Here is a 15107-nt window from a genome sequence, read left to right as displayed (position 1 = left end):
CCATCCACCCAAAAGGTCTGTCTGTTTGCCTGCCTACCTTCCTGCCTACCTGTCTGTCTGTCTTTCTGTCTACCTACCTACTTATCTACCTATTCATGCATCCATCTAAAAGGTATGTCTGTCTTCCTGCCTACCTGTCTGTCTTTCTGTCTACCTACCTACCTAGCAATATAGATATATCTACCTACCTACCTACCTATCCATCCATCCATCCATCCATCCATCCAAAAGGTATGTCTGTCTTCCTGTCTGCTTGCCTGCCTCCCTGCTTGTCTTCCTACCTTCCTACTTATCTATCTATCTATCTATCTATCTATCTATCTATCTATCTATCTATCTATCTATCTATCTATCTATCTATCTATCTATCTATCTATCTATCTATCATCTATCTATCAATATCTATCTATCTATTTGCCTGCCTGCCTGCCTGCCTGCCTATCTCTCTCTCTCTCTCTCTCTCTCTCCATCCATCCATGTTCGAAGTGCCGGCCCCGCAGGCAAATTGAAGTCGAGCAAAGCCAGTCTGGGAGGGAGGGAGGGAGAGAGAGAGAAAGAGAGAGAGAGAGAGAGATCTGATGCATCAGATTGAATGAGACCTAGTTTAGACTGAGGCCCTTTTCCACATTGAAACATCTCTGCCAGCACATTGAAACCTGGCTTCAATGGCTTCTATTAAAAGTTTTGTAGACAAAACATGGACAAGGCTATCAGGAAGCTCTCACATTCTGTTGAGGCTTTAAACAGGATCCATTGGACTAGATCTTCACCGTAAAAAATATTTTTCCCCAATGTATTACAGTGCTAATTCTGAAGAAGGCAAAACCAAAATGTACTGGTAAATTACAAGGAAAACACACACACACACACACACACACACACACACACACACACACACACTCCCTTCTAACACTGCTGGAGCAGGTGATTGGACTAGAATAGATATCTTATTATCTTTCTCTTCCCTCCCTCTCTCCTTTCTTTTTCTTTCTGTCCCTTCCTTCCATTCCCCCCTTCTTTCTCCCTTTTTATTTCTTTCCCCTTTCTCTTTCTTTTCTTCTTCTTTCTCTCTCTCTGTTTCTTTTCTCTCTCTCTTTCCCTCTCTCAGGCTCACCCCTTTAGATCGGGGTGGCCAAACTTTTGGACCCCAGGGACCACCAAACTCATAATTTTAAATCCCGGAGACCACTAATATGAATTTTGACTGATGGTGGCTTTCTGGTGTTGGTGGGAAAGAGAGAGAAAGAGATCTGATCCAACCTCTCTCACTCACACACAGACAGGGGTGGGATTTAGACCCCTGATCTAAAGCTGTTAAAATTCCAAAAACAGGTCAAGTAGCTCTGGGGAGGCCAGTCATAAATTAGAACACTTGCTAAACAACGGGCCATTAAGTGAAGACCACTTGTATTTGGTTTGCCAATCACCTGTCCATGCCCACCCAGTCACATGCCCAGCCACACCCTCAAATTAGGCCACACCCACAGAAATTTGAATCCCACCCCTAGGTGGGGGGCACCAAGGATAAGTTTGTAGCACCAAGGGAGCGGTGGACTTAAAAAGTTTGGGAACCACTGGACTAGAAGGTCCAACCATATTATTCTATGTTTTTAACTGTCCAGGTGTTTATGTTATTTGCACCCTTCTGCCAAGTGGATCAAAATCTCCTATTGTTATCAGGCTAGTCTCACTGTAGCAGACCAAGGATACATCTTGTTTGCCACCCCATTTCTACTTGTGTGCAACCGGAAGTTTCTGGGATATAAATGAAGAACATTTATTCCTGCACTGGGGATCAAGAGAATGTCAGCAGTGCTGCTGAATTCATTCCATTTGCATAAGCTTTGGAAGCAACAACCATGAAGTGCATAGTCAAGTAAGGGACTGGAGCATTTTCATTTCAGTTATACTATATTAGAGTTGGGAAAAAGTAGCATACAGTTGCAAGCTTTCTTTGTCTGTTGCTCTAAAAATGCAAGATTTAGGCATTTTCTAGCAGAGATATAAGGAAATTTGGCATAGGCACCCTTGCCAGAGACACTAACCCCATGCATCTTAAAATGTGCAGGTGACCAAATTTTTCTAGCTACTTCTTTGAAAATAATAGTTTATAACAAAAAGTTCTGAAGGACAAACTTTCAATCAGGATCAACCAAGAAACTGAACAAAAAAGAAAAGTGTTTAATAAATGTTGTTTAATAAATGTTTAAATAACATGATAAAGCTGATTTATGAATGCTTACATCATCAAACAAATATTACAATTTCTTAATTTTAGTTTGTTTAAACTTGTTTATAAAGCAACTGGATTTATTAAAATCACAGAAACAACTTCCTTTTAAGGTGCCTTTGATATTTCTGAAGAACATTTTCTTAATAACATTATTCAGAGTGAGAACTCCTTGATGATGAAATGAGAAGCAATATTGAAATAAAGCAACAACATAATATATATACACACATTCTTTTAAATAAATGCTTGAACTGTGTCATTCTTATACATTATATTTGCAAATGATGTTCATATTATATTGTATTCTTTAAAAACAGAAAACTGCCTATTCTTGGAGAAAATATTGAAATGTTTTCATACAAGGTTTGAAAAGTTGAAGTATACAGATGCATAAATTAATATACAAATAAAATAAAAATACAGGTTGAATAAATAATGTAATAATCTTTTGAACTTCATATTATGTAGTCCATAATCTCTTCCTCTTTATTATCTTAACGGTACTTCTACTGCTTAGCTTTCAGGAATACAATAGTATACAATGTTAGAATCCCCACCCCACCAGTAATGCTGACCACAGTGCTATAATATCTTGAGACTACTATTCTGTCCACTCACAAAAAAGACTAGCAATTTACCAAAACTATGCAGGATGCAGAACGCCCTATTTTTATAAAAAAAAGGAAACATACTTCCAGCCCTTCACATATCTTAAAGATGCCAAAATTGAGAACACTGATCTATATTAAATATTGGTTATCTGAAAGCCCCCTTTCTTGCTAAAATTCTTCTGTCATAAATTTAACCCTCCTAATAAATATTTTTAATCAGAATTGCTGGATTCTTGTTCCTTGAATTAACTGTATAGCAAGAAATCTGGTAGTATATTAGAATGGAGTCAATCCAGTTGGGATCTCTGGAATTTCACAGAAAGCATCCTTAAAGCAGACTGTTGTCTAACCACAGGATTAAAGTTCTGTTAACCAAGGTTAACAGACCCTGACCCTAGAAATTCAAGCATTCAGATTGCAAAAATAAAATACACGTTTGTGCAATTTTTTTTTTTTGCATTATTTTTGTGAGCTAATAAATTGTTCACATTCAGGATTGGCCATCATTTCAGGAGACTCAGGAATCCTCTTCCCATTCTTTGGATACACACACCAACAACTTGCAGGATTTCCATCAAGTGAAGTTTCACACTAAGGGAATTTTAAAAAGCATATTAAAATAAGTAAATATGGTTTTTTTCTCAGTAGAGAAAAATTAATTTAAATATTAGAGAACAATTTTTATCCAGTTCCTAGTCAGGCAAAATTTACTGTCATTTTTACATTATATATCAGCAGTCGCCAAACAGTGGGCCACGGCCCATGGTGGTCTGAAAGAAAATTTTGGTGATCCACAGAGAAATGACACCCCCGCCCGAAGCAATTAATCCAGGCTGCATGGGAACACAAGGCTGTGCCATCCATAAGGCCTGTGGGAACTCTCCCCACCCATTCATTCCTTACCTGACAAACTTGCCTGCTAAACTGCTATTTTTCCTTTTTTCAACCATCAGCTGTTCTGCTATGCTGGAAGATTTAGATTAGCTAGAAAGCAGGCAAGAAATCATTGGATTTCTTGCTTTCTAGCTAATCTTTAGATCTTCAGCTCTGCTTAGGACTAAAGCAGTGCAGACTCAGCTAGCTGATGGCAGAAACACAGATCTCTAAGTGAATCTGATTCTGTGAGCAATTCAATCTGCCTGCCTGCTTTGCCTGATTTTGGGTAAAAGTTGCTCTTTTTTGATAAAAAAATTCAACATTTACATACATGGTGTGTTGTGAGTTAATTTTGTGAGTTTGCTTGCTAGCACATTTTATGAGTTTGCTTGCAAGCAAATTTTATGTGACAGGTTCAGGTAGCTGATCTCACAGATCTCTGAATAAATCTGTGATTTTGTGAGCAACTCAATCTGCCTGCCTGCTTTGCTTGATTTTGGGTAAAAGTTTCTCTTTTTATAATAAAAAATTCAATATTTATATAAATATTTATAATATTTACATACAAGCCATGCCCAGCCACTCACACGACCATCAAGCCACACCCACAAATTAGGCCACATTCACAGAACCGGTTAGTGGTCCCCAAGATTTAAATTTATGAGCTTGGTGATCCCTGAGGTCCAAAAGGTTGGCAACCCCTGTTATATATAGTTCAATCTTTTTCATCCTTATTGTACTTAATCCAACTATTCCCAATCTGACATTGAAAATCAGTTGACTTTGTCTGGTCTCTAAAAAAGGCAATTCTTTGCTCTGCTGTTATTTGTTGGCTGAATTGAAACTTTCCCAAAAGATGGAAAATAAGAAAGGATTTCACCTATATTTCACTAGATTTTTCACTAGGTTATATACATAGCTATTCAGAAATATATGCTGGTTTTTTAAGTGTGTGTGTGCATGTGCATGTGTGCATGTGCATATGTGGGGGAAATAAAGGAAATTATCAAGCAAATCTGTTTAAAGATACTTTAGCTGAATAATCATGATTTTTAATTGTTCACTGTAATATGTATAAAATTGTGCCAGATCTGTATATTAACTTAGCATTATCATACTATAAATTACTTTAAAAGTGCATAGAATCATCTACAATTCTAGGAATTGTCCCTTCTCCATGAAAAACCAGTGCTCCTTATGGGAGCTTCTCTACTTCATTCAGATCTTTTCTCTTAAAATACGCAACTGAAATTGTTCCCTCAGAACAGAAAATTTGTTCTACTTCCTCCATCTTCATTTTTTCTTACCGAAGTATAAGTAGGCATAGCTATCCATAGTCTACTTGCATCTGTTATCATTATAAGTGTATTAGTCATCTATGAGATTTGCTGCAGATCAAAGATTTCTGCTATTGAACGTGATTTTGGTGCATTATGAGACCTACGGACATTTTGCTTCAAAAATGTAATGTCCTTAGAATGATATCTAATTCTGAATAGTCTGCTTTTGTTCTATCAAAAAGAAAAAGGTTGGGCTGCCATCCTTAAGACACTTGAGGATGACAAGATTTTCATTTCTGAATTAACGTGTGGGAGGAAGAAGCTTGATTTCTATCATTTTCAAAGTAAAGATTTCTGAGCAGGTTTCATTCAATGAAAAAGGTAATAAACCACATCATCCTTCTTTAGCTTGGAAATATCATTCCTATCCCTTATCCCCCAAATTACCTGTTTACTATGATAAAATCCATTTTTATTACAGTTGGGTAAATAGAATCTATATAACGGTCCTCCAATTGTTTGCTGAGCTTTTGCCAAATTATCCAGTGCTTTGTACAGTTCTTTTTGACACGGTCCCTGAAAGAACAGTAAGATCATAAACAATGAAGGATTAAGAATAAAGGCCGACATGCTAGAAGTCCTGCACACATTCAATATTACTTCTAAGTACTTCCAAAAGTGGAATCAATTAAAAATAAATCTGTCTTCTATTGCCTTACAAATAAGATCTCTAATGTCTTTCTAGAAAATGACAAAGACAGAGTTTTTGACAGACTGGTGTTCTTATTTTTCCTCTTACTGTTATTTTTGCTGTATTGTTTATTTGTTTTTCACTTAATGTAGTGCTTTCCAAATATTTCCTTCCCAAACTGCCTCTCAGAAAGTTCTTGCTACCCTATGTAGGCAAAACCCTTTAAGTCAATTTAAATATCCCTGTGATTGGGAAATGGGTTTGTTGCCATTATCCAAAGAAAATCTCTTTTACATAATTTTGGGTAATCTACCCAGGCCAGGGAAGCACTGTCAATGTAGTTGCTAAAATGTAGTTTATTATAATTAATTTATTCCTTGCAATGTCTTAAGTGATTGGATTATAAATCTTAGTTGCTAGTTGTAAACCAGTGTGAGTTTCTGGTAGATTTGACAAACATAGAAAAAGAATAAATAAATATATATCCGAGGTATATTCCTAAGATAAGAATACTTGAAAGCATTTGCTCTTTCTTCTAACCAAATATACATGAGATCAGCTGTCCATAATAACCAGAGCAAAGATACTAGTCTTATCTATAAATATTAGCTCTAACTGGAAGGAAGGATTTTCCTGATTAAAATAGCTATAAAGCAGTGGAATAACTTGCCTCATGAAGTGGTATGTGCTTTTTCATTGGAGGATTAGATAATCATCTTCCTGAACTGTTATAGTAGATAGTGCATCAAGTGGAGAGTTGAACTAGATAACCTCTAAGATTATTTCCAGCTGTCTTGATTCTATGATTTATGCATATAGTTTTAATAAAAGCAAGAGAATTTGCTGGTGAATTCTATGATCATATGGACTGAATATATAATACAAGCCATATGACTGTAACATGTTATTAGACTTGGACATGACATTTAGGACTTCTGCACCATGAAAAATTAATATGTCAAGTCATGTATAGTGCAATTATGTTCTGGTATTCTAATTAACTGATCACATTTAGGCCTTTGGTGCCATCAAGTGGTTCTTCTGAGTATACTCATATCTACAAACATTCTTTATATTCAATCTATTTTACATCTAGTGAGAGCCTTTGCTGATGAAGCAGTTGCTGCTTTGTGCCAAAACAGACCTTTTGTCACTAATGAAAAAGATGGTTCTACCAGAATCTTCAGACTTTACCCTATGAGGGAAATTCCATGCTTTCTAAAACAAATTCCATCCTATTTTCAGAGAAGAAATTGCAATATCTGTTTTGAATGTCTCATTTTCTTTTTTTTTCTTTTTAATTTCCTTTCCTTTCCAACATCAGGAAGCAGATTGGAAACCAATGTGGCTCATGAAGCAATGGTGTTACAGGGGCCATTCTTGGGATTCCCCAAAACTACCCACGCTTCCGCACTCTGTACCAACTATAGCTGCCAATGGTTTCCGGTAGTTGCATGCAGAGTACATTACAATAGTCCAGCCTCAAAGTGACTGAGGATTGAATGACTGAGTGCAGGGAATCCTGATCCAGGGAAGACCACAGCTAGTGTATAATACAGGGTTGTGCAAAGAGTCTCCTAACCCTGACTGCCACCTGTTCCTCAATAAATACCTCCTCTACAGAATGCATATCTGAAATTGTGTGATGACAGAGGGCTCTTACCTGTTCCCTCCATTTCTTAACTTCAGCAATTTTCTTTGCTCTCAAACTTTCATAAATGTTGTTAGCATCCCATGAGACAGATTTATCTTGATCAGCTGAAAACACCACCTCATAGTTGACCAAGTGATCTGCTGTTATTTCATCACCTTGAGTGGGCATATCCTCTGGTTCCACAGATTCTAAGAGAAGAAATCAGGACAATAGTGTATTGTATGATAGTTCAACTAGAACAGGGGTCTGCAACCTTAAACACTCAAAGAGCCTTTTGGACCGGTTTCCCACAGAAAAGAAAACACCGGGAGCCACAAAACCTGGGTAGGCATGGCTGGGTGGGAGTGAGTGATGTCGTGAGTGACAGATATTTCTCTTTCTCTCTCTTTCTCTGCCCCTCTCTTTTTCTCTTTCTCTTTTTCTCTCTCAACTCTCTCTCATCTCTCTCTCACATCTCTCTCTCTCTCTTTCTTTCTTTCTTTCTTTCTTTCTTTCTTTCTTTCTTTCTTTCTTTCTTTCTTTCTTTCTTTCTTTCTTTCTTTCTTTCTTTTTGCCTCCCCCCCCTCATCTCTATTTCTCATCTCTCTCATTTCTCTCTCTCTCTCTCTCTCTTTCTCATGTGTGTGTTTCCTCTTTCGTCCCCTTGCTGTGGCTCCCTAGTGGCTGAACCCACCACTGGTTGGCCCCGCCCCCTCACCCTCCCCTCCCAGTCACTCCTCACCTAGCCTGAGAAGGTAAGGGTGATGGTGGTGGACAGAGACTCACTCCATATTCCAGAATTGGAGTGAAGCACCCCTGTATTTGCCTCTTCTTCTGGCCTTTGTTGTTGCTGCATACATCACAGTCACTTGGTGAGAAGCATGAGTTTCTCAGTGCCCTGAGATACTGGCCAATGCTCCGCAACATAATGGGCTCCAGAAGGGGCAAGGACTGCTGTCTCACCCATTGTGAAGCATGCTAAATTTAAATGTGCTGTGCGAGGTGCTGCAAGAGCAGCAAGCAGGCTATGGAGCTGGTGAGAACAGTGGCATTAGTCACAGCCAGGCTAGGCCAGTGTTTTGGGATGAAGAACAAGCCACACATCTCCCTGAGTAACTGAAGTCCATGAAGCATCAACAAAGGCTGGAAGAAGAAGCAAGCAGAAGGGCGCTTTGCTCCCACTCTGGAATATGGAACAAGTCTCCATCTGCTGCCATCACTCTTACCTTCTTAGGTGAGGAGTGACTGGGAGGGGAGGGTGAGAGGCGGAGCCAGCCAGTGGTGGGCTCAGCCAACAGGGAGCCACAGCAGAGGGCACAAAGAACCGCCTGTGCCTCTGGAGCCACAGGTTGCCGACACCTGAACTAGAACATAGCTTTATAGGAAATGAATTAAGGCTGTCAAATAGCAAATTTTAATGGGCCATCAGAACCTATCATCTCTGTATGTTCATTAATATTATACATCTAGGGAAATATAGCAATTACATTTAATAATAATACTAACAATGACAACAACAACCACTATTATTAGAAGATTGTATAGACTGTCTACTATTGACCTCACCCCTTTCCTAAAGGTCTGTAGGGTCCATGCATAAGCACACCAATGTGCCTACCATCCATGTCCTAATGTTCCTTTTTATTTGTATCCATTTCATGTATTCATAATCATGTTTATACTTATACCTGTTATCTAATACTTGCTTGACCAAATAAATAAATAAATAAAAATAAACATTACTAGTTCATGTTTAAGTGGTCATTCATTTGGATTCCAAGGTCCCTCTCACACTTACTGTTTTTGAGCCAGGTTTCACCTAATCTATATCTGTACCTTTGGTTTTTCTTGCCAAAGTGTAAAACTTTGTCTTTTTCCTCCATTAAATTTCATGATGTTGGATAGGGCCCTTTGTTCCAGTCTATCAAGATCTGTTTGGATCCCAAGCATGTCTTCTTGAGTGTTGACTATTCCTGCCAGTTTAGTGTCATCTGCAAATTTGATGAATGCCTTTCTATTTCCACATCCATGTCATTTATGAATATATTGAAGAGTGCTGGGCCTAAGGCGGAACCTTGTGATACCCAACTGTTTACTTTCCTCCATGTAGATGTAGCACTATTAAGGACTACTCATTGAGTATAGTTTGTTAGTCAGTTACAAATCCATCTGGTGATGGTGCTATCTATCCCACATTTTTCTATTTTATCAAGAAGTAGGTTGTGGTTACTTTGTCAAATGCCTTCCTGAAGTCTAAGTATATTATATTCACAGCATTTCGCTGGTCTACTAATTTAGTCACTTTGTCAAAGAATGAAATAAAAACAGATCATGCCAAACAGTGGAGGGATTCAATTTTTTTACTACCTGTTCTGTGGGCATGGCTTGGTAGGCATAGCAGGGGAAGGATACTGTAAAATCTCCAGTCAGAGGTGGTACTTGCCAGTTCTACGAACTACTAAAAATTTCTGTTACTGGTTCTCTAGAATTGGTCAGAACCTGCTGAATACCACCTCTGATGCCAAACCAATCTTAACAAACTTATGGCTGGATACTAGTTTATTTGTTTCTAGGTGTTCACATATCTATTTTTTATTATATTTTCTAGTATCTTCCCAGGTATTGATGTTAGACTGATTGATCTGTGGTTTGCTGGATTTGGTTCCCCCCCGCCTTTTTTTTGAAGACGAGAACCACATCAACTCTTTTCCAATCTTCTGGTAGTTCCCTGGTATTCCAGGATTTTTTATAGATATGGTACAATGGTTCTGAGATAACATCTGCCAGCTCCTTCAGAACTCTGAGATGCATCAAGTCCCAGTGATGTATATTCATCAAGTCAGACAAATGTTCTCTTATCATTTTCTTGCTTATTTTAATTTTTATTTCTAGTATGTCTTTTAGTAGATTGGGTTATACTTTCTTTTTGCATGAAGACTCATGGGCAAAGAATGAGTTAACAGCTCTGCTTTCTCTCTACTGCCTACTACTTCCTTGCCATCTTCTGTCTTTAGTGAACCGATTTTTCCTTGACTTTCTTCTTGTTATTTATATTCTTGATATTTAAACAAAGAGGCACCTACTGCATATACTCCAACTCATCAACTGTCAAAAAGAAAGAGTTTGGATAGTGGATGTGACAGTACCTGAAGACAGCAGAAGAGAAGATAAATGGAGAAAATCCTAAAATACAAAGTCCTTCAAGCAGAAATATAATAACCTTGTCAAAAGAAAGCAAAGGTAGCACCAATAGTCATAGGGCCTTGGATATAATCCCAAAACATCTGGAACACCACTTGAACATCACCATTGACAAAATCACCATCAGTTAATAGTAAAAGGCAGCTTTACTTAGTGCAGTTTACATTCAGTAATGATACTTTTAATCCCATCAAATATCAACATCTCTCTCTATCCCAGATCTTTAGGAAGGATTTGATGGGGTATAAAAATACCAAAACCTGTCTAACATCTGACTGTGCAATAAACCATAACAATAATTGACAATTGTCATTAAGAGAGACAAAAAAGCCTGAATAGTGCATGTGGCAGTGCCTGGAAACAGCAGAATGAAAGAGAAAAAGCTAGACAAGATAACAGAATATGAAGACCTGCAAATAAAAATAGAATGACTGCAAAATAAAGCAAAGGTAGTACTAGCACTGATAGATGCAATCCCCAAACATCTAGTGCCCCACTTGAATATCATTGGCAAAATCATCAAGTGTAAGTTGCAAAAGACTATTTTACTGGGAATGATTAAATCCTGTGATAATATCTTTACCACTATCAAATAATCTGGTGCAAATTCAAACACAAAAGTTTGCTGGTCCTTGGGAAAGAATTAGTAGGTGGTAAAAATGTCAAGTTCAGTCTAAACATCTGGTTGATTACCAACCAACCATTATATATTTAAACTTGTAGAATGCCCAAGTCTTAAAGACTCTAGGCAATTCACTACAGTTAAACAGATATTACAATAAAATAAATAAAACAAATATTCCTAATAAAATGCCTGCAGGTATCAGGATGGATGCAAACATGTCCACTAGTGCCTAATTGATTTTATTATTTATTATTGACTTTAATTTTACTGCAATTTTAAGAGATTATTTTCATTAAAAAATAAGCAATGAGAATTCAGTATGCAGCATAAGATTTCAGCATTTTCAAAAAGGCCTTTGGCTCCCAAATAAATATAGATATTCATAGGTAAACACAGAGTGACTGTAGACCAGTGGCTAGTTTGGAAGTGTTCTCTTCTACTCACAAAAACAAATCAAAGGTGAGCTGAGATGAAAACATCCCAAGAAAATTTTTAAAAAGTGGTATGGAATAATTTAAGCAGTTCGTTTTTTAGTGCTTGGCTATTTTGTGACAGACTATGCCCACTAAGTCAGCCATTTTGTCACTGCCACGCCCATCCCCATGGAAGATTTTTTTATGTTCACAGAACAACCCACAACATGTAATAGCTGTGTGTGTGTGTGTGTGTGTGTGTGTGTGTGTGTGTGTGTGAGAGAGAGAGAGAGAGAGAGAGAGAGAGAGCTAGCTAGCTATCATAATATATTCTAAAAAGCCAGATATGGCCACGTGTAAAAGTATTGGAGATTCCTAGAGTAAATTAATTTTGTTTTACCTTTCATGCTTTCTTTTTTTTAAAAAAGTAGCCTTATACTGTTAAATTAGTGCATTGGCAATGCCAAGCACTGACATTCTAGAAGATGAAGACTATAAATTCCTGAAATAGCTAGCCAGCTATTGAAATTTTTGGGAATTTCCCAAGAACATCTAGAGGTCAACAGAATGCAGTGGTCTGGCCCACCTAGTGAAGTCTTACCTATCAAAGAATTTCCTGCATACATTTTCAACAGCTTAGAAGTCAAGCATTTTATACCTTTTACTGTGAAACAGTATATCACTATCCAAAATCAGAATAGTATGAATTAAAATTACTAATACATTCAACCTAATGGTTTATGTCAAAATTAGAGAGTTCCTGAATTTGGATGCTAAGTGCCCGTTAGCCAATTTCTCCCCTCCTGTTCTAATCTATCTCACAGCACTGCCTTGAGAGCAAAATGGGAAGCTCGTTGCAGGAAGAAGCACATTTGTATCTATTTGCAGAATTAAAATTTCACAGTTAAATATAGTGACAAGTCTATACAAGGGATGTAATTATAAACTTTGTTTTTCTTGTCAAAAAATATGATTATGTTGATGCTGAATTTGGTTTATTTGGTATTCATGCAAGCTGCTTTTCAGAATATTACCATCTGATTTTTTAAATAGAAGATTCAGCATTTTCTTTTAAAAAGTGCAAATGACATAACAGAGATGGTTTTTAAGAATGAGTTGAAGGAAAATTTCTAGTAACTGCAGAAAAAATACTCCTTTCCTTGTATCAGTTTGCTGAAAATTCAGTTTAGGCACGATCTCTTTAACAATAGCAACAATTAAATGCATTAATGAGGGCTGAACATGCATGTAAAGGTGATCAGGTGATAAAGAGGCTATGGGATTAAATGTACAGTATCTTATTTCTATCTGAATGCAGATCTGATAACAGTTATAGGTTTCTAATATTTAATCTGTAAATCAAAATGGGTGAAACATTAATAAATAGTTTCAATTACTGTATATGAGACCATAACTAATTAAGAGGGGATCAATGGGTTGAAGCATTTTACCGAAATATTATTTCATTTCTATTTACTTTAGGAGTATCAACTATGTAAGAGAGATGAGTAGTTTCTAAATTTGATAGGTAACAAACAAACAAATGATCTTGTCTTAAAATAAACACACTTGCACAAATGCTTTCTACTCAAAACTTTCAGAAGTTGTTGTCTCCTCCCATCATTGGGAGACAGATAACAAAGCAACCCCCCTTTTAAAAGTTTTCTCACAGCCATGACAGTCAGCCTCCTCCTATTATCTTTCTTGGTCCTCTTCTCAAACTAGGAAACTGTGATTTTGATTTTAGGAGTAATCTTATTTTGAAAATGCCATTGTCTGTCTTATTCCTATAGTTTCTGAACCAGTTCTTCCAGTGGGTGGAAGTTCTAATGGGTGGATATTGGATGGAAGTTCTGAATTGTGTTTTCTTACATAGTGTTTTTGTCTCTACTTCCCAATCTTTATTTTCAAACTCACCCCCTAAACAAATTTCAGCCATGCTGAAATAATTTAACATTTCAATCTTGGCACAAGATCATTCTAATCACTGTCATCTTCTTTGCTGGTCATCAGCCTCAGCCAGCATTCTGGGCATGAGCAAAAAGAGATACAGAAAGATATGTTTCTTACCTGCAATTTCTGTCCTGTCAGCAATGGGGAGGCAAGTACCTTGTCCCTGAGTGAGAACATAAAGAGGTCGAGCTTGATCTACCTGTACCTGGCAGCTAAGCCCCTGGCTACACCTTGCTGTGTATATTCCACAAGGGTCCCCCAGCTGAAGGGCACAGCTGTGACAGCAACTGCAGCCTGGTTGGCGGGTTATTTCTGGGCAGCTGGTGGACACTGGTGGGCACAGCCTGAGCTTTTCTTCAGTACAAGGAGCACAATGCATTAAATGGAGAGCAGCACCCAAACTGAAGCCAGGCCCAAGAAATAAGAGCAGCAGCTGATAGCTGAAGCCTGGGTAAGTCATGATGCCTTAGAAGGATTGTGAAGAAGAGCCTGTTGCTATTAGAGATAGAGGGCACACTACTCTGCTTTCCCATGCAGCTAGTCCTGAATTCTCCATAGTGGACAATTTATACACTTTCTTGTGAGCCTGTTAATCTTTAAATCTCAGTTAACTATTATTTGAAGAGGAGGGACATAAAAACAGAGTTTGATTGGTAGTTTGTATCCCACCCCCCTTATTTATTTCCCCCTTTTATTAAGTGTTGCAATAATTCATCACTATTCCATTCACTCTTAACCTTTTCAGGACAGTATAAACATGTCTATAGAAAAGGGGTGGCCTTTCCATTCTTATTTTTCCCTTTTGCCTAGGGAAGAAGGGGATAAAACTTTTTATTAGAGAAGAAAAAAGGAAGGGGTGGGAAGGATAAGTCATCCCCAAACATCAAGAGATGACTTCATATTTGCATGACAAGGAATGTAACAATCTCTTGTTTAATTTTTGTCATGTGGCTGGAGGTTATTAGAACAGTGATGTACCAACAGAGGCCCCACAAGGTAATTAAAGCTCCTTAGATCCAGTAACTTCTGAACACAGCACGTAGGAGTTAATGTCAACTTGTGTGCTAGCAAGAATTGTTATGTGTAATTTCCTGGGGAACTTGTTCTCAAACAGAGCTCAATGTGAGTACCTGATCCAGTGGGCATGGGAAAGGGTTGGATACTTATCTAATCATCAGAAAAAGAAAATCCCAATGATTCATCCCTTCATGGCAATCAACATCATCACATTTCAGAATGAATATACAAAACCTGCATCCTAACACCCCTAATCCTTAGTAAATGTCAAGGAGGCTTAATTATCATTAAGAGAATAAAGCTGCAAAAGAGAAAAGACAGAATGCATGCAAGGGTCCAATGAAGTATGGAAACAATAAAACATGGTTTTTAAAAAAGGAGGAGGGCAAGAGATGGAAAAATATTGTAGTTGCAGAGGCAGCATTAATTATTACAAATGAGAAAATAGCAATCTTTTAAAATCTGGCAATATGAAGTATTGAAAGCATTAAGTTGATAGTTGCAGCTTTAATTCAGTATTGGGGATGGTGTACTGGAATAGGAGGAAAATAATGGTTGGAGTGCTATCAGCCTA

At 37.6% G+C, this 15107-nt stretch overlaps 1 protein-coding gene across 1 annotated transcript; it reads right to left on the bottom strand.

The window, feature by feature from the left end:
• Window positions 1-2178: 2178 nt before the first annotated feature.
• On the bottom strand, window positions 2179-14059 carry IGFBP1 (insulin like growth factor binding protein 1). The gene is made up of 4 exons (XM_026702319.2): window positions 13634-14059; window positions 7355-7533; window positions 5448-5576; window positions 2179-3435 (listed from the first exon to the last, which is right to left on the bottom strand). The coding sequence occupies exons 1-4, from the start codon at window positions 13974-13976 to the stop codon at window positions 3304-3306; spliced, it is 783 nt and encodes a 260-aa protein (XP_026558104.1). The 5' UTR covers window positions 13977-14059; the 3' UTR covers window positions 2179-3303.
• Window positions 14060-15107: the final 1048 nt, after the last annotated feature.

The sequence above is a fragment of the Pseudonaja textilis genome, chromosome Z (genome assembly GCF_049901715.1).
Source record: "Pseudonaja textilis isolate UNSWEBS1 chromosome Z, rPseTex1.2, whole genome shotgun sequence".
Taxonomy (NCBI): domain Eukaryota; kingdom Metazoa; phylum Chordata; class Lepidosauria; order Squamata; family Elapidae; genus Pseudonaja; species Pseudonaja textilis.
This window is presented reverse-complemented; position numbering and strand designations above follow the sequence as displayed.

What these genes read in the sequence shown, in the direction of transcription:
- IGFBP1 (XM_026702319.2), bottom strand. Translation starts at nt 13,976, where the DNA reads ATGACTTACCCAGGCTTCAGCTATCAGCTGCTGCTCTTATTTCTTGGG. An exon ending in TGACAGGACAGAAATTGCAG is followed by an intron (nt 7,534 to 13,633) that starts GTAAGAAACATA and finishes TTCTTCTCTTAG; the next exon opens with AATCTGTGGAACCAGAGGAT. An exon ending in TTAAGAAATGGAGGGAACAG is followed by an intron (nt 5,577 to 7,354) that starts GTAAGAGCCCTC and finishes CTGTTCTTTCAG; the next exon opens with GGACCGTGTCAAAAAGAACT.